At 47.3% G+C, this 20353-nt stretch overlaps 1 protein-coding gene across 49 annotated transcripts in view; it reads right to left on the bottom strand.

Moving 5' to 3' along the window:
• LOC134927837 (uncharacterized) overlaps positions 1–20353 on the bottom strand; it is a 1188393-nt gene that overhangs the window by 38891 nt on the left and 1129149 nt on the right. For all 49 annotated transcript variants that reach the window (XM_063922861.1, XM_063922855.1, XM_063922854.1 and 46 more), the window contains one exon: positions 9193–10512. In XM_063922861.1, the coding sequence (XP_063778931.1) occupies positions 9194–10512 (1319 nt within the window). In that variant the 3' untranslated portion in view covers position 9193. The remainder of the gene's footprint in view (positions 1–9192; positions 10513–20353) is intronic.

Below are 20353 nucleotides of genomic sequence, written 5' to 3'. Positions count from 1 at the left end.
ACCGATGCATCTGAAGATGCGATCCGGACCATTTGTCCAACAGATCCCACTGAAAGATCCTTGCATGGAACCTGCCGAAGGGAATTGCTTCGTAAGAAACCACCATCTTTCCCAGGACTCGCGTGCAGTGATGCACCGACACCTGTTTTGGTTTCAGGAGGTCCCTGACCAGAGATGACAATTCCTGGGCCTTCTCCACCGGGAGAAACACCTTCTGTTCTGTGTCCAGAATCATGCCCAGGAAAAGCAGACGCGTCGCAGGAATCAGCTGCGACTTTGGGATATTCAGAATCCAGCCGTGCTGTTGCAACACTTCCTGAGAGAGTGCTACGCTGACCAACAACTGCTCTCTGGACCTCGCCTTTATGAGGAGATCGTCCAAGTACGGGATAATAATAACTCCCTTCTTCCGAAGGAGTATCATCATTTCGGCCATTACCTTGGTAAGCATGCTCGGTGCCGTGGACAGGCCAAACGGCAACGTCTGGAATTGGTAATGACAGTCCTGTACCACAAATCTGAGGTACACCTGGTGAGGTGTGTAAATGGGGACATGCAAGTAAGCATCTTTGATGTCCAGCGACACCATAAAATCCCCCTCTTCCAGGCTTGCAATGACCGCTCTGGGAGATTCCATTTTGAACTTGAATTTCTTTATATAAGTGTTCAAGGACTTTAAATTCAGAATGGGTCTCACCGAACCGTCTGGTTTCGGTACCACAAACATTGTGGAATAGTAACCCCTTCCCTGTTGAAGGAGGGGGACCTTGATTATCACCTGCTGGAGGTACAGCTTGTGAATTGCCGCCAGTACTACCTCCCTTTCCCTGGGAGCAGCTGGCAAGGCAGATTTGAGGTAAAGGCGAGGGGGAGTCGCCTCAAACTCCAGCTTGTATCCCTGAGATACAATTTGTACAGCCCATAGATCCACTTGTGAGCGAACCCACTGGTTGCTGAAGTTTCAGAGACGCGCCCCCACCGCACCTGGCTCCGCCTGTGGAGCCCCAACGTCATGCGGTGGACTTAGTGGAAGCAGGGGAGGATTTTTGTTCCTGGGAACTGGCTGCCTGGTGCAGCTTCTTTCCTCTACCCTTGCCTCTGGCCAGAAAGGATGCTCCTCTGACCCGCTTGCCTTTCTGAGGCCGAAAGGACTGCACTTGATAATACGGTGCTTTCTTAGGCTGTGAGGGAACCTGAGGCAAAAAAGTCGACTTCCCAGCTGTTGCTGTGGATACGAGGTCCGAGAGACCGTCCCCAAACAATTCCTCACCCATATAAGGCAAAACCTCCATGTGTTTTTTTAGAATCAGCATCACATGTCCACTGCCGAGTCCATAATACTCTCCTGGCAGAAATGGACATTGCATTAATTCTAGATGCCAGCAGGCAAATGTCCCTCTGGGCATCCCGCATATATAAGACGACGTCTTTTATATGTTCGAGGGTTAGCAAAGCAGTATCCCTGTCGAGGGAATCAATGTTGTCCGACAGGGTATCAGTCCATGCTGCTGCAGCACTACACATCCAGGCTGAAGCAATAGCAGGTCTCAGTCGAGTACCAGAGTGTGTATACACAGACTTCAGGATAGCTTCCTGCTTTCTATCCGCAGGCTCCTTTAGGGCGGCCGTATCCTGAGACGGCAGTGCCACCCTTTTAGATAAGCGTGTGAGCGCCTTGTCCACCCTAGGGGATGTTTCCCAACGTAACCTATCCGTTGGCGGGAAAGGGTACGCCGCCCATCAGTAACCTCTTAAGAAATCACTAGTTTCTTATCAGGGGAACTCCACGCTTCTTCACACAATTAATTTAATTCATCAGATGGGGGAAAAGTCACTGGCTGCTTTTTCTCCCCAAACATAATACCCCTTTTGGTGGTAACCGGGTTAATGTCAGAAATGTGCAATACATCTTTCATTGCAGTAATCATGCATCGGATGGCCTTTGTAGACTGTACATTTGTCTCATCCTCATCTACACTGGAGTCAGACTCCGTGTCGACATCTGTGTCTACCATCTGAGGTAGCGGGCGTTTATGAGCCCCCGACGGCTTCTGAGTCGCCTGGGTAGGCGCGGGCTGAGACCCCGGCTGTCCCAAGGCTGCTGCGTCATCGAACCTTTTATGTAAGGAGTTGACACTGTCGGTTAAGACCTTCCACATATCCATCCAATCAGGTGTCGGCCCCGTCGGGGGCGACTCCACATTTATCTGCCCCTGCTCCGCCTCCACGTAACCCTCATCAAACATGTCAACACAGCCGTACCGACACACCGCACACACACAGGGAATGCTCAGACTGAGGACAGGACCCCACAAAGTCCTTTGGGGAGACAGAGAGAAAGTATGCCAGCACACACCACAGCGTTATATAACACAGGGATTCACACTATAAAAAGTGATTTACCCAATAGCTGCTTAAATATCTTATTTGCGCCTAAATTTATGTGCCCCCCCTCTCTTTTTTACCCTTCTTGTATCAGGATACTGCAGGGGAGAGCCTGGGGAGCTGCTTCCAGCGGAGCTGTAAAGGGAAAATGGCGCTGGTGTGCTGAGGAAGAAGGCCCCGCCCCCTCAGCGGCGGGCTTCTGTCCCGCGTTTTCTGTAACTTAATGGCGGGGTTTTTTATACATATACAGTTAACAGACTGTATTATGTGTATTTTATGCCAAAAGGAATTATAATTGCTGCCCAGGGCGCCGCCCCCGCCCCCCCCCCCCCCCCGCAGCGCCCTGCACCCTACAGTGACCAGAGTGTGTGGTGTGCTGTGGGAGCAATGGCACACAGCTGCAGTGCTGTGCGCTACCTTAATGAAGACAGGAGTCTTCTGCCGCCGATTTCATCGCTTCTCTTCTGTCTTCTGGCTCTGCAAGGGGGACGGCGGCGCGGCTCCGGGAACGGACGATCGAGGTCAGGCCCTGTGTTCGAACCCTCTGGAGCTAATGGTGTCCAGTAGCCTAAGAAGCACAAGCTAGCTGCAAGCAGGTAGGTTTGCTTCTCTCCCCTCAGTCCCACGTAGCAGTGAGTCTGTTGCCAGCAGATCTCACTGAAAATAAAAAACCTAACAAATACTTTCTTTTCTAGCAAGCTCAGGAGAGCCCACTAGGAGCACCAAGCTCTGGCCGGGCACAGATTCTAACTGAGGTCTGGAGGAGGGGCATAGAGGGAGGAGCCAGTGCACACCAGATAGTACCTAATCTTTCTTTTAGAGTGCCCAGTCTCCTGCGGAGCCAGTCTATTCCCCATGGTCCTTACGGAGTTCCCAGCATCCACTAGGACGTCCGAGAAAATAGGATTTTATATACCTACCAGTAAATCCTTTTCTCGTAGTCCGTAGAGGATGCTGGGGTCTAATTTAGTACCACGGGGTATAGACAGGTCCACTAGGAGCCACTGGCACTTTAAAAGTTTAATAATGTGGGCTGGCTCCTCCCTCTATGCCCCTCCTACCAGACTCAGTCTAGAAAATGTGCCCGAGGAGATGGACATACTTCGAGAGAAGGCATATACAGATAGTGGGGAGATACACACCAGCTCACTCAGAACAAAAGGAAAGCCAAGCTAACCAACGTGAAACGATTTAGCAACGGCTGAACCAATACTTAACCATGTAACTGTGCAGGAAATACGAAGCACTGGGCGGGCGCCCAGCATCCTCTACGGACTACGAGAAAAGGATTTACAGTTAGGTATATAAAATCCTATTTTCTTGAGTCCTAGAGCAGGGGTGGGAAACTTTTGGCCCTCCAGCTGTTGTTGAACTTCACATAGCAGCATGCCTTGCTACATTTTTGCTATTTGGCCATGCTAAAACTGTTGCAAGGCATGCTGGGATGTGTAGTTCAACAGCTGGAGGGCCGAAGGTTCCCCACATCCCTGTCCTAGAGGATGCTGGGGTCCAATTTAGTACCATGGGGATGTAGCAAAGTTGCCTGTATGGGAGGGAGAGCGCTGAGGTTTCTGCAGAACAGATTGGCCTCTGAGGACCTAAAGTTTGGTCAAAGTATCGAACTTGTAGAACTTACCAAACGTGTTCGACCCTGACCAAGTAACTGCTCGGCAAAGCTGAAGAGCCGAGACACCCCGGGCAGCCGCCCAGGAAGAACCACTTTACGAGTAGAGTGGGCCTTAGCAGATTTTGGAATCGGCAAACCTGCCGTAGAATAAGCGTGCTGGATAGTAAGCCTGATCCAGCGAGAAATTGTCTGCTTAGAAGCAGGATACCCAATCCTGTTGAGATCATAAAGGACAAATAGTGCTTTTGACTTCCTGTGACGAGTTTTCTTCACATATATTTTCAAAGCCTGCACAACATCCAAAGACTTTGAGGTAAATCGAGGTGTCAGTAGCCACTGGCACCACAATAGGTTGGTTAATATGAAAAGCCGATACAACCTTTGGAAGAAATTGCTAAAGCGTTCTGAGCTCAGCTTTATCCTCATGGAAAATCAAGTAGGGGCTCTTGTGCGACAATGCCAATTCTACATACACGTCGAACAGATGCCAATGCCAACAGTGTGACCGTCATCCAAGTAAGAAACTTCAAGTCTACCTCCTGTAAAGGCTCGAACTAATCAGACTGCAGGAACTGCAGCACCACATTAAGATCCCATGGTGCAGTGGGAGGCACAAAGGGTGGTTGGATGTGCAGAACCCCTTTCAAGAATGTCAACCTCAGGAAGAGCAGACAATTGTTTCTGGAAGAAAATGGATAAGCCCGAAATCTGTACTTTTATGGAGCCCAAGAGTAGGCCCACATTGACACCTGCCTGCAGAAAAAAGGAGAAAACAACCTAGTTGAAGATCCACAGTTGGAAATTTCTTGGATTCACACCAAGACGCATTTTTTCCAAATCCGATGGTAATGCTTAGACATTACTCCCTTCCTAGCCTGGATCAGAGTAGGAATGACCTTGTTCGGAATGCCCTTTACGAGCTAAGACCTGGCGTTCAACCTCCATGCCGCCAAACGTAGCCGTGGCAACTCTTGATAAGCGAACGACCCCTGTTGCAGACGGTCCTCGCGAAGAGGAAGAGGCCTTGGATCCTCCAGCAGTAATTCCAGGAGAGCCGCGTACCAAGCCCTTCTCGGCCAGTCCGGAGCAATGAGGATCGCCGGAACTCTTGCTCTTTTTATTATCTTGAGAATCCTTGGGATGAGTGGAAGTGGAGGGAACACATACACTGACCGGAACACCCACGGAGTTACCAGGGCGTCCACCACTGCTTGTGGGTCTTATGACCTGGAACAGTGCCTCCGAAGCTTCTTATTGAGGCAAGAGGCCATCATGTCTATCTGAGGTACGCCCCAACGGCTTGTTACCTCCGCGAATACCTACGGGTGGAGGCCCCATTCTCCTGGATGGAGATAGTGTCTGCTTAGGAAGTCTGCTTCACAGTTGTCCACACCTGGTATCGCCGACAGCGCCAGTGCGTGACTTTCTGCCCAGAGGAAGATTCTTGTTACCTCTGGCATCGCAGCCCTGCTTTTCGTTCCGCCCTGCCTGTTTATGTAGGACACTGCTGTGACGTTGTCCGACTGCACCTGAATGGCTTGATGTTGAAGATGAGCCGCTTGTAGAAGGCCGTTGTATATGGCCCTTGGTTCCAGAACGTTTATTGGAAGGAGAGATTCCTGACTTCACCATCTTCCTTGGAAGTTTTCCCCTTGGGTGACTGCTCCCCACCCTCTGAGACTTGCATTCGTCGTTAGAAGGATCCAATTCTGAATCCTGAACCTGCGGCCCTCGAGTAAGTGAGAAGTTTGGAGCGACCAGAGGAGAGAAACTCTGGCTTTCGGCGACAGGCGTATCTGCTGGTGCATGTGAAGATGTGAACCCGACCACTTGTCCAGGAGATCCAGCTGGAAGAACAGTGCATGGAATCTTCCATATTGTAGAGCCTCGTAGGAGGCCACCATCATTCCCAGAAGGCGAATGCACTGATGAATCGATACCCGGGCTGGCCTCAGGACATCCTGGACCATCGATTGGATGACCAACGCTTTCTCCACCGATAGGAACACCCTCTGCACTGCCGTGTCGAGTATCATCCCCAGGAAGGGCAGTCTCCTTGTCGGCTCCAAATGTGACTTTGGAAAGTTCAGGATCCATCCATTATCCAGGAGTAGTTGCAGAGATTTGCTCTCTCAACTCAACAATCTCTCCCTGGAAGATGCCTTTATCAGTAGATCGTCCAGGTACGGAATTATGTTCACTTCCTGCATGCGGAAGAGGAGCATCATCTCTGCCATGACCTTGGTGAACACCCTTGGTGCTGTGGAGAGGCCAAATGGCAATGCCTGGAACGGATGACGACAGTCCTGTAGTGCAAACCGTAGGTAAGCATGATAAGGCGGACAGATTGGAACGTAAAGGTACGCATCCTTGATATCCAGGGACACTAATAAATCCCCCCTCCACCAGACCTGAGATTACCGCTCGCAGAGACTCCATCTTGAATTCGAATACCCTTAAGTAGGGGTTCAATGACTTTAGGTTCAATATAGGCCGTACCTAACCGTCCGGTTTCAGTACCACAAACCGGTTTGAGTAATAACTATTGTGTTGAGGTGGAACTGGATCAATGACATTTGTCCGTACCAACCTTTGAATGGCTTCCTGTAGGATAGCCCTGTCAGCAAAGCTGATAAGCCTGATTTGAAGAATCGGTGAGGTGGGAGTTCCTGAAACTCCAGTCTGTACCCCTAGGTAACAATATATTGTACCCAGGGGTCTAGGCACGTTGACGCCCAGACGTGACTGAAGTCTTTTAGTCTCGCTCCCACCTGCCTGATTCTCCAGGCTGGGAGGTCCACCGTCATGATGAAGATTTGGAGGAAGCAGAACCAGGTTTCTGTTCCTGTGAACCTGGTGGTGCAGGTTTTCTGGATTTTAACCAAACTCCTCTAAAGAAGGTGTGGGGGGGGGCCTTTGTATTTATTACATTTTACGGTCCGAAAAGACTGCCGTTTAGGCGTAGGATAAGATTTCCGAGGCGGTGCAGCTGCGGAGGTTAGAAAGGTCGACTTACCGTGGATATCCACGCATCCAGTGGCCTGACTCGTGAAGGGTAGGTTCTCCACACTTTTCTTGTATTCTGCATCCGCAGTCCATTGGCGTAGCCAGAGTACTCGGCGTGCCGGCACTGCCATGGCTGTAGCCCTTGCATTAAGCAGGCCTGTGTTCTTCATGGCCTCCACCATGAAACCCGCAGAATCCTGTATGTGACGTAAAAACAAATCAATGTCACTCCTATCCATAGTATCTAATTCCTCTAGTAATGTGCCTGACCACTTTACTATGGCTTTAGAAATCCACGCACAAGCAAGTGGGCCTTAAAGCCACGCCTGTAGCAGCGTATAGTGATTTGTGTGTAGTCTCAATCTTGCGGTCAGCCGGCTCCTTTAAGGCGGTTGAACCAGGGACAGGTAAAACCACCTTTTTAGACAACCTAGATACAGAAGCGTCTACTATAGGTGGGTTTTCCCACTTCTTCCTGTCTTCTTTAGGTAAACTGAAAGCAATGAGAATTCTTTTAGGGATCTGGAATTTTTTCTCTGGGTTTTCCCAGGATTTTTCAAACAAGGAGTTTAACTCCTTAGAAGCAGGAAAAGTAAGGGAGGATTTCTCATTTATGGTAAAATAAGTCTCCTCTTCCTGTTCAGGTACCTACTCAGTAATGTGCAAAACCTCCCTAATGGCTTCAATCAATAGTTGCACCCCCTTAGCAAGGGGTGCATCCCCACTGCATATCTCCATCGCCGTCTTCTGTATCAGAGTCTGTATCAGTGTCAGCTTGCATTATCTGGGCAAGTGCACGTTTTTGCGGGTATGTAGGTGGGGTTTTTGACTAAGTGGTGGGGACTGATTGCTATAAACCCTCCACAGAGCTCCTCAAAAACTGTCTCTCTCAGTATAAGACATCCTTGCTGAAATCTGGGATATCATTCCCCTTAAAGAATCCACCCAAGCAGGTTCGGACTCAGAAGGCTGAGAAAGTATATTGCAGTCCTGAGTACATGGAATAAACTCCTCAGGATAAGATGAAACACGCTGCAGCACAGGGGACAGAGTCCTCAGATATGGTAATGTGGGATACACACACACAGGAAAATGTCACATACAGTTTCCCCCCCCCCAGAGTACCTTCAGAGAGTCACAGAGTATAAGTACCCAGCCACATAGCACCCCTGTAGGCAGTTATGATAAAAGCCCAGCGCTTACCAACTATCTGTAATACAGTAGTTAGTACTGTTATCACACTTGTGGTTGCAAAACAGCCACACCGTTTCTACAGTGGTCCGGCTCCTGCCGCACCAAACAAAAAACTGAAATCCCTGCGCCAGGAGGCGGGGTTATATGGAGGCTTAACCGAGGGAGCTGGGAGCTCAAAAGTCTAACAGTTTGGTGCCGATCCTCTAACGCCACCTAGAACCCATCGTGAATCCTAAGGATCTACTGTGAACCCTGAAGGAGAAACTTATTTATCTTTGTTATTGGGGTTAGAGTTTACAAAATGTCAGGTAACTAAGTTCTATTTTGGTAAATAGTATGAGGGTGATATAGGAAAATAATGAATAACTCCCTAAAATTTTATTTTTTGGGCAACCTGAAGGAGTTGAGTTAACATAAATGAACCTTTGCTGGATCTGCTGTGGTGGGATGTACTCAAGAGATGGGCACGCATAATGTCAACATTGTTAAAATGTTGAAGACAAAATGTTCACATTGTGGCTAGGCTTCTGACGGGAAGGTTAAGGCTGTGGGGGGGGGTTAGGGTTAAGGCTGCATGGAGAGGGGTTAGGTATATGGCTAGGGGTGGGAGGGTAAGTGTTAACGACCGGAGGTCAGTCATATGATCTGGAATGCTCTGCTAGAAGTAGGTAAGTCACCTCTGGGCTAACAGGGGAGGTATGTTGACATTTCATCACTGTCCACATAATGAATGTCAACACGGTCAACATTGACCATGGCAGAAGTCAACATATACTCAATCCGCTGTGGTCGCAGATGTTTCTAACAGTAGGACACTGCTTCCACATACCTTTAGTACACATTTAGTTATTTTATATTAAGCCATTCAAATCCACTCAAAACTAAAATGAATCCTTTTAAATATAAAAAGGCTAGTTTTCATAGATAGGAACACACTGAACTTAGATCACAACACTACTAACAAACATTATACAACTTACTTTATTTTGAAGACCGTTTATCGGCATATTCACTGAGAATTGCAGACACTGTGAATGGATCCTTTCCACGAATCCGGTCTCTGATATCCTCAGATAGGTCAGCGGTACGTCTCCCATATGGCTGGCGTGATTCACGATAGTAGTCTTCTGAGTAGCGTGGTGGAATGCGATCCATATCCAGTCTAGCGCGCTTACTATGTAGTATATCGCTCTCTCTATCACCCCACTCAGGTACATCGTACTGTTTCGAATTATACAGCTCACGGGTGTTTGATGCAGGTGCCATATAATCAGGAGACAGACTAACTCTTCTGTAAGGTTCTCGTTCTCTTGAAGTACCAGCGACTTGTGCTGAAGGGCTTCTATAAGACGACTCATTCCGTTTCCTACCATGTATTCCAGATTCATAACTCATTTCAGAATATGGTGCACGTGTCTGTTCATTTGCCTTGTGTATCCCAGATTCAGCCATATCATCATACTGGCTGACGGGATCAGCCTGTGATAGGTTATTTCCCTCCACTGAACGATCATAACCAACATTTCCATAGTTCTGTGATGCACCAGCATATTCTGGTCGAGTATTTAGATTTTGCTTTTGATCAGCATCCTGGTTCCTTTGCATCATTGAACTGCTGCCCACCTGTCCACCCTGTTGGTTTGGAACACTCTGGTTCAAATTAGACATCAAATTCATCAGCGCATTTCCTCTGTTCTGAGGGTCTTGCATCCCACCTGCCATCTGCATAAGTAAATTCTGGTTTAGTTGAGGGTTTTCCATACTCAATGTATTTTTACCCATTGAGGCCACTTGCGTCATCTGCTGGTTTAACAGGACGTTTTTCATAGTGGTGGGATTTTGTGATGCCATTATTGTCATCAGTTGCTGATTGAGAGAACCCATATCTGTGTTTCCAGTGCCCTGTGTCAGAGAGGCAATCTGCATCATCATTTGCTGCTGTGAAAGGTCAGAGCTGGGTTTTTGACCTAGCAGTAATGCTTTTAACATCATTAATTTTGAATTCATCTGTACATTTTCAGTAGAGGAAGTGTTTTGTGGAAGAACACTAAGCAATGTCATTAGTTTCTTCAGAAACGGAAGATCTTCAGTGCTTGGGTTATTTTGAATAGACTGTGCAGTTGATTGGGCACTGCCTGCTGTATTAGGCATTGAAAGGTTTTGAATATTTTGTGTTTGGTTTGATGGAACAAATGGAAACTGTTGTGGCTTCTGTGGAACAGATGCATCTGGCATCATTTTTGTTTGGTCAATGCGGTGCATATTTGGCCCACGAAAACCATCTTGCATGGTATTTGGTTCTGAAACAACCGAGAACATAGAAATGAGCATTATTTATGAAAAGTACAAGCCATTTATTATCTAAACCTGCTAAATAATTGTCAATACACCCAACTTAGTTGCAAATAAAACACTATCCTATAGTATATAGAGAATATCCACTTAATAAATTAATCTTCAGAATTTAAAATTGTAATTCACGATAGTGATATAAATCACCTCCGGTAACATTTAATGCTTAGAAGTAAATTTGCAGAAAACTAAAATAACTTCCTGTTTTAGTCAAAGATGATGCGGTCACAATACTGACAGTTGGGATGCGCCAGTGAAAAGACCGACAGCGGGACCCCGATGGTTAGAATCACGACACATCCTGGGAGGTAAGGACTGGAGTTGGGGGTTAGGCTGCATGAGAGGAAGGCTAGGGTGTAGGCTGCGCGAGGGGAAGGCTAGGGGAGGGGAAGGCTAGGGTGTAGGCTAGGGGAGGGGAAGGCTAGGGTGTAGGCTAGGGGAGGGGAAGGCTAGGGTGTAGGCTAGGGGAGGGGAAGGCTAGGGTGTAGGCTAGGGGAGGGGAAGGCTAGGGTGTAGGCTAGGGGAGGGGAAGGCTAGGGTGAAGGCTAGGCTTAGGCTGCAAGGGGGACGGGGTAGGGTGCATCAAACGCCCCAACATTCGGAATGCTTGCTGTCCCTATTTTTAAAATGTACCTTTTTAGCATAGAAATTGTGCAATTTTTTTTTGATGTACGATTTGACTTAGGTGGTCCACCTCCACACCCAAAAATTACCATAACAAAGATAGGGAACAGCATGAAGCCTCATGGGCCTATCGTTGCTGTTCCTATCCAAATCATTAATCAAATCATTATTTCTTTTTCAGATAAAACAGAAATTTATAGAAATAAAATAAATAAAAAAATAGAAATTAATAGAAATCTTTGATCTTCAGGGGCATGGTGGGCCACAAAAAATATAATCTCAGATTCTTCAAAATTGGTATGCAATATATACTTAATTAAAAAAAATGTAGCATGGGGACAAATCATTTTTTCTTACTTTTAAAAACTCAGGGCGTTTGATGCAGGTGCCATATAATCAGAGAGGGGGAGAGAGAATACTTACCAGGATGTGTCAGGATTATGGCCGTTGGGATCTCACTGTCAGTCTCCTGTTAGGATTTTGTACCCACACCAAACTAAGTACACCATAGGAGGCAACACAGTTCAGTGCCAAGACCACAACCAGGATGTTTTATATCCACAGCTGGTTCTGCTGGCCCCAAAGTAGACAAATTGCATGTCTTGTCATTGATATGCAGTGGTGTACAGATGCATTAACAAAATAGGTCTGCTTATAAAACAGTCAACTAACAGAAAGGTTTACGTTTCTGCATGAGCAAGTATTTGAGTGAGGAAACTGCGCATCTACTTGCAGGAATATGGTCTTTGGGCTTCAAAATGGTCACAAAGCTCACTGACACAGGAGCTTCTGCCTACACCATCTACTAAGTTATTGCATGCTTGTGGCATTATGATAAAGAGGCACAGTTACAAATATTTTTTTTTATTGTGTGCATATTAATAACTTTATACTGCAATAAAACACAAGATTTTTTTTTTTATAATAGATTTTTCAAAAGTCCATGACTGGCATGCATTACATGATCACAGAGTCTGATTCTGAGTTGAGAGCAAAACAATAAATAAAAAATAAAATAAAAATAAAGACATCAGTAAGTTTGTTTGCACCTGAACAAACCATGTTGCAATGCAAGGGGTGCAAACACATTTTCTTTTCAAGCAGGGTAAATACGGGCTGCTTTTGCATGTAGGCCACAAATACTGGACGGATTTCTTTTTACACTGCAACTTAGATTTTGGATTGGATACACCCCACCCAAATCTAACTCTGCACATTTTAATTTTCTACCTGTAGTACATTTTTCCAAGATGCAAATAATTGTTTAGTAAAAAAATCATTGCATTAACTTTTCTATAAAAACTTATTTTTGATGCAAAAATGACCTAAAAAATTGTTGATCTTTGAAAAAAATTAGACTTCGTCAAAAAACATTTTAAACACATTCAAGTATTTGAGTAAAAAAATAATAATAATTACCTAGGTGGGTCTAGATATTCACCCCCCCCCCCCCCCCCCCAGTGTCCTAATAGTGCTCTGAAGGGAACTTCAGTTGCCCTTTTGGTACTAAATGTAATGTTAATTTAAGGAGCATGCGCTGCAGAATGCAGTTGGTGCAGTTTTACTGGGGGAGGCGCGGCAATGATGCCAGCGGTCACAGATTGCTATATCACTGTTAGACCATGTCAGTGACAGTCCAGCTGGCTGCGATCACATCTTATGCGATCACGCAAGGTTACGTGATTAAAAAGTAAAAATTACTCCTCACTCCATTAGAAACTTAATAAAAAATGTAATAGGATCTGCTACAGAGCAATAAGCTAACCAGTATCACTTAAGCTACCAATGAATTAACCATGAATTCCCCAGAACAAGTTTGCTAAAAAGTTATTGTGCTGAAAAACCCTTTGAAGAAATGTACAGTTGCAAAATTAGTGCTGGAATTTTAAAGCAAGAGAGATACATAAAAGGCTGTAATATGGGCTGCACTTAGGGTCTTCAATAAGACACAAAACAGAAGTGGATTGGAGGTCTTAAGAAAAATCTGAACTTTGTAAATTCACGTTTTCTACGTATATAATATAATCTGCTATTGTCTGTCCCTTCTCAAACATGTATGCACAGTGGGAAACGCGGTGCCTGCCACCTGTCCTAGCACAAGGCCACCAGGAACAGGAGAAGAATGTGGGCTGCACAGACCGAGCATCAGACACAGGTGGGAGAGTAAAGAAGAACAGAGCAGCAGGGAGTGTGGCAGGGTAGACAGAGCAGGGGTGGGAAGAGTTCCCTTTCCTAGTAAATACGGTATTTAATCATGTAAAACGAGATTCATAAGGTTCTATGCCTTCGATACTTCCGCCTCCCAGGATGCTTCCTTTAAACGCCTGGTTCTTGTGCCCGCTACAGTGCGTCCCCTCCCATAAGGAACTACTTTAGGACATCCCTGATATTAATCCTTGTGGAGCTCAGTGTACCCCGCAGCAGAAATCGAGATTTATGGTAAGAACTTACCGTTGTTAAATCTTTCTGCGAGGTACACTGGCCTCCACAATAACATCGGGGGTGTGGAGTAGGATCTTGATCCGAGGCACCTACAGGCTCAAAGCTTTGACCTTCTTCCCAAGATGCATAGCGCCGCCTCCTATATCACCCCGCCTCCGTGCACAGGAGCTCAGTTTTGTCAACCAGCCCAACGCAGTAGCAGGTACCAGAGACGACAATCGTTAGTAGCCGCTGACGCACAGGAGAGGGCGTCAGCAGCTAATGCCATACCAACCCAAAGAAGCAAAGTGCATCATAATTGATCAAGGGCCGCACCACGGCGGGCCGCCCAAGAAGGTCCGACAGACAGAGTAGAATGGGTGTTAATGGTAGCAGGAAGGACAGCCTGTACAAAAGCATGTGCAATCACCTTTCTAATCCATCTGGCCAAGGTCTGCTTGTTAGCAGGCCAGCCACGTTTGTGAAAACCAAACCTTACAAAAAGAGAATCAGATTTCCTAATGGACGAGGTTCTCTTCACATAGATACAGCGAGACCGTACTACATCCAAAGACCGCTCTTTAGATGACGCCCCAGGAGAATTAAAGGCCGGAACCACAATCTCCTGATTGAGGTGGAAGGAAGACACCACCTTGGGTAAATAACACGGATGCGTTCTAAGAACAGTCCTGTCACAGAGAAAAATCAGATAGGGGGACTTACAGGATAAGGCACCGAAGTCCGAGACCCTTCTAGCTGAAGCGATAGCCAGCAAAAACAAAACCTTAAGGGAAAGCCACTTAAGGTCTGCAGACGCAAGGGGTTCAAACGGAGACTCTTGCAAGGCCTCCAGAACCACCGACAGATCCCAAGGGGCCACAGGTGGTACATAGGGAGGCTGAATCGGTAACACATCCTGAGTGAAGGTAGGAACATCAGGAAGAACAGCAATCTTTCTCTGAAACCAAACAGACAAGGCAGAAATGTGAACCTTGAGGGAGGCTAGATGAAGGCCTAAGTTCAAGCCCTGGTGTACGAAGGCCAACAGTACAGCCGTACTAAACTTGAAAACGTCATGATTATGAGACGCACACCAAGTAAAGTAAGCATTCCAGACCCTACAGTAAATCCGAGCAGAAGCCGGCTGACGGGCATTCAACATAGTTTGAACGACCGCCTCAGAAAAACCCTTGGCCCTCAGGATGGAAACTTCAAGAGCTACGCCGACAAAACCAGACGGGCCAAGTCCTGGTAAACACAAGGGCCCTGAACGAGGAGGTCTGGTCGTTGTGGAAGTAGAAGGGGACGATCTAGCGAGTGGCCCTGTAGATCGGAGAACCAGTGCTGTCTGTGCCACGCTGGAGCGATCAGAAGTAGGTTTCCTCCTTCTTGCTTGAACTTCCATAGTACTCTGGGCAGGAGTGACACCGGAGGGAACACGTACGGCAGCCGAAAATTCCATGGAATTGCCAGAGCGTCGACGAACGCTGCTTGAGGATCCCTTGTCCTTGCTCTGAAGACCGGAACCTTGCGATTGTGTCGAGATGCCATCAGGTCCACATCTGGAAGGCCCCACTTGTCCACGAGAAGTTGAAACAACTCGAGGGAGGCTCCCCTCTCCGGCGTGTACGTCCTGACGACTGAGAAAGTCCGCTTCCCAGTTTAGGACAACCGGAATTAACACTGTGGATATGGCTGGCAGATAGCGTTCTGCCCACTGAAGAATCCGTGATACTTCCCTCATTGCCATGCGGCTCCGAGCACAGTCTTTATGATTGATGTACGCCACCGTGGTGGCATTGTCTGTATCAAATGCTGAGCCAGGTTCAATGCATTGAACACCGCCCGCAGTTCCAGAATGTTTATCTGGAGTAGAGACGACTCCTCGGTCCACCGACCCTGAAGGGAGTGTTGTTCCAACACCGCGCCCCAACCTCTGAGACTGGCATCCATCGTCAGCAGGACCCAGTTGGATATCCAGAAGGGACAACCCCTGCTTTGATGGTCCTGAAGCCACCAGCTCAGTGACAGCCGGACCTCCGGAGACCAGGAGATCATTTGAGATCTGATCCGCTGAGGCAGGCCGTCCCACATGGCAAGAATTAACTTCTGCAGAGGGCGAGAATGGAATGGAGCATACTCCATCATGAGACCTAGCAATTGCATTGCTGAATGTATCGACACGTGCGGACGAGATAAGAAGCATCGAAACCTGTCCTGAAGCTGCAGGACTTTCTCCTGAGTGTCCAATAACGCTCCCAGGTGCACCATGCTCCGAGCAGGAACCAGGGAAGATTTCTTCCAGTTGACTAGCCACTCGTGGGCTTTCATGAACTTGACGGTCAGATCTAGATGACGCAGGAGTATTTCTGGAACCAGGTACGGTAAGATCCTGACCCCTTGACGGTGGAGTACAGCCGTCATGACCGCCATTACTTTGGTGAAAACGCGTGGAGCCGATGTTAAACCAAAAGGTAATGACTGAAATTGGTAATGAAGGTTGCCCACCGAAAATCTCAGGTACTGCTGATGAGACACTGCAATAGGAATATGCAGGTAGGCATCTTGTATGTCCAGGGAGACCATATAGTCCCCAGGCTCCAAGGCCAGAACAATAGAGCGTAGAGTTTCCATACGAAACTTGGAGACCCTCACATACTTGTTCAAGGACTTGAGACTGAGAATGGTCCGCGAGGACCTGTTCGGTTTCGGGACTAGAAACAGCGGTGAATAGTACGCCTTGCCTCTCTGTGGTCAGGAGGGATTGTACCAGCGAATTAAGAGTGTTTGCCTTCACCGGGTCCAAAGAGAATTCGGTCAGGCAAAATCGATGAGGGGAACGTTTCTTGCAGGATACGGCGTAACTTTGAGTGACGACTTCCCTTACCCAGGCATCGGAAGTGGTCTTCAACCACCCAGGGGGAGGCCCGCCCCGTCATGCAGGCTTATCAGTTTTGGAAGCAGGCTGACAGGCAGCCCAGGCCCGCTTTGGTCTGGGTTTTGCAGGTTTGGAAGTACGAGTTTGCTTCGGGTACGCCTGACCTTTTGCTTTACCTGGAGAACGAAAGGGTCGAGAGAAAGCACTTTTAGCCTTCTGTGCGGAAGGAGGCGTACTAGGTAGGCAAGCTGTTTTAGCAGAAGCCAGGTCAGCCACAATCTTATTGAGGTCTTCGCCAAAAAGAATGTCTCCCTTGAAAGGAAGTACCTCCAGGGTTTGCTTAGAATCCATATCCACCGACCAGGATCTCAAACCACAGGATACAGCGAGCCAAGATGGACGTAGTGGCAGCCTTGGCCGCCAGCACCCCCAACATCGGACGTCCTTAAGGTAAAGAGAAGCCGTGGCAATATGTGAGACATATTGTCTGGCCTAATCAGAAGCGTTGGAAGGTAGCTCCGCCTCCTGGGCCCATGCTTCAACAGCTTCAGCAACCCATGTTGCTGCAAAGGTTGGTCTATGCACAGCCCCCGTTAGGGTGTAAATCGCTTTCAAACAACCCTCCACACGTCTATCCGTCAGTTCCTTCAGAGAGGCGACGGTAGTTACTGACAGAGCGAAGGAAACTACCATGCGTGCCACATGAGAATCTACAGGCGGAGGAGTTTCCCCAATTTGTACATAGCTCCGCAGAGAAAGGATAGCAAGCCAACAGTCTCTTATGCGGTGTGGATTTTGTTCACGGATTTTCCCAGGATTCCTGGCGTATGTCAGCCAGGTGTTGTGAATGAGGGAAAACTTGTTTAAGCACCTTCTTACGTTTACATATGTCCGGATTTCTAGAGACAGCTGCAGGCTCAGGTTCATCAGAGACCTGAAGAAGGAGCCTGATAGCCTCAATCACATCAGGGACATCCACCAGTGACTTCCCTTCCCCATCAGAAGCATCAGAGTCAGTGTCTGTGGGGCCAGTATATGCACCATCCTCCTCCTCAGAGGATGTGTCCGGAACAGCGGTGGATTGTGAGGAAATAGCGGCCCGTTTAGAAGACACCTTAGTCTTAGGTGGGTGAGAGTGAGACTTATTTTTAAACAGCGATCGGTTCAAGTGCTGTAACTGTGATGAGATTTGATCCGCCCATGGCGGATTGACTGCAGGGACCATAAATTTCTGCACTGGCATAGGAGGTCCCACAGGGGGCGTAAGTTTTGTTACCAGCGTATTTAATAACGTGGAGAAGGTAGCCCAAGGTGGGTCCTTAGTGGCCCCCGGTGCTACAGACCCACTGGGGGGTAAGGAACCCCCCTGAACCTGAACTCTGCTGCCATGTTTTCCTCAAAAGTGACTGCAGCACCACCACCACGCAATGTGGGAGAAGTACAATATTAGCAGCGATATACCTAGCAAGAACTCCCAGTGTAGTGTTACTTTCCTGTCAGCACAAACCGGGAATCCAAGAGATATATGACGACTATAAATCAAAGAAAAACACACAATAAGTATATCTTGTGAAATACCTATATCAGTTAACAAACCTGACAAACTTAGCCCCCTCAGGTTATAGAATGTAGGAGTAGCAAGCTGAGTGAAATACACAAGATGGCAGCCACGCAGCAGCTACATGCACACACAGTCATGATTGTACAATGCAGAAATTATACCAACAATAAAACTGCACTGAACTAGCAATACAAAGTAATACTCCGTATAGCTATACGTAAACAGTAGATATAACAAAACACAGTAAGTACTGGATGTATATCACAGGGTGTTTGTTCCCCACAACCCTGACTGTATGCACTCTCTTAACTAACACTGTCCTTTGACAGGTAGAATACTTTAGTGTCCTGTAAAATGCACAGCGCCGACGAGCAGGCGGCTTTACAGAGGAGGATTTGCCCAAGCAGTCCCAGGAACAGCGCAGCTCTGTGTAATGGCGGCTGACAGGGAGTGAGGGAGAAATATGCAGCTCCAGGGTGGGAACATTTACCCAAATAGCGCCCTGGGGGAGGGGCTACAGGTTAGGTCTTATCCCCCTGCTGGCTTCCCCACCGGGCACTGCGGGCTATAATAAAAACAGGGTTTATTGAGAGAAAAACCTCCACCTGTGCCTTGTGTCCCGATGGCTAGTGGAGCGGCTGCCCTTTACAGTGTGCGCGGCCGCGCTGGATCGCAATAACAGCGGGCTAAAGAGACCCCTTACCTCACCTTGTACCTGCGGCCAAGCGATACCGGAGGGCAGCGGCGAGTGTGTGTGACTGACCAGAAATACAACGAAGCCTCTGCAACCAGGGTGCGGGAGTATACAGCGCTGTGGGGGAGACATGGAGCTGCAGCAGGGGATGTCAAACTGACATCCAGCAAAGCTGCAGCCCTTGAAATCTTCAGCTTTCTTCAGAAAATAGGATTTTGGTACTTACCAGGTAAATCCTTTTCTTTGAATCCATAGGGGGCACTGGAGTACTCTTGGGATATGGACGGCTTAGCAGAAACAAAGGCACTGAATATTTAAATTTAGAACTCTCCACCCCTCCATATCTTAGAGTACCTCAGTGTACGACCTCAGTGTTTTTTTACTGAGCGAACAGGAACTATAGAGAGGTTGACAATGGAGAATTCCTATAACATAACGGACAACAACAAAGTTGACACATAACGTTACTGTCAACTAAACAGTTGACACCATAACCGATAGACCTTTATAATTTGAACCAATCGGTGAAAATGTGGTACCATAAGCTCCTCTGAGCTTAATACAACCCAGGTAAAACTGCTCTGGGTGGGCGTCCAGTGCCCCCTATGGATTCAAAGAAAAGGATTTACCTGGTAAGTACCAAAATCCTATTTTCTTTTTCATCCACTAGGGATCACTGGAGTACTCTTGGGACGTACCAAAGCTTCCCTCGTGGGCGGGAGAGCTGTTTGACACCTGTAACAGTAGGCGGCCAAAGCTAGATGCTGATGCCGCAAACGTTTCAAAACTTGTAAACGCGCACAAACGTGTGCACTGAAGACTATGTAGCCGCGTCATAGAAACTCCACGACCAGCTGGTCATGACATTCCCACAGAACCTGTGGGATGAGCTATTACTGACGTAGGCGACTGTAACTTAGCCCTAAGGTAAGCCTGACGTGTAGTCAGTTTTATCCAACTGGATAATGTCTGCTGAGAAACTGGCTAACCCCAGTTGGCAGCATCATAGAGAACAAACAACGTATCCGTATTACGAACTGTAGACGTTCGGGACATATAAACACGTAATGCGCGTACCACATTCAGAATTCTAGAATGTGCTGTCAACACAGGAAACACTATTGGTTTATTGATGTGAAAAACAAGAAATCTGAATTTGTCCGAAGTTCCGCTCTGTCATGAGGAAACCCAAATACGGTGGCTTGGAACACAAGGCACCCAAATTTGAAAACAAAACCCTTGCCGAAGCTAAGGCTAGAAGAAAAAACGTTTCCCAAGTGAGAAACTTAATCCCCATTTGTTGTAAGGGTTCAAAATATGAAAACTAAGAAATTTGAACCGAGCTTCAAGTCGCATGGCTCTGTAGGTGGGATAAATGGAGGCTGCACTCTGATGACAGCTTGTAGAAAGGTGTGTACCGACGCAATAGAGTCAAACGTCTTTGAAAATAAATTGACAACACAGATACCTGCACCCTCAGTGTAGATAAACGCAGTTCTCCATCCCACCCCGTCTGTAAAATAACAGAATACGGGTAACTTGAAAGATGATGTCGGAAACTTCTGAGCTTCACACCAACCTATATAGGCACACCAAATTCTGTAATAATAA

This window comes from Pseudophryne corroboree, chromosome 5 (genome assembly GCF_028390025.1).
Source record: "Pseudophryne corroboree isolate aPseCor3 chromosome 5, aPseCor3.hap2, whole genome shotgun sequence".
NCBI lineage: Eukaryota > Metazoa > Chordata > Amphibia > Anura > Myobatrachidae > Pseudophryne > Pseudophryne corroboree.
This window is presented reverse-complemented; position numbering and strand designations above follow the sequence as displayed.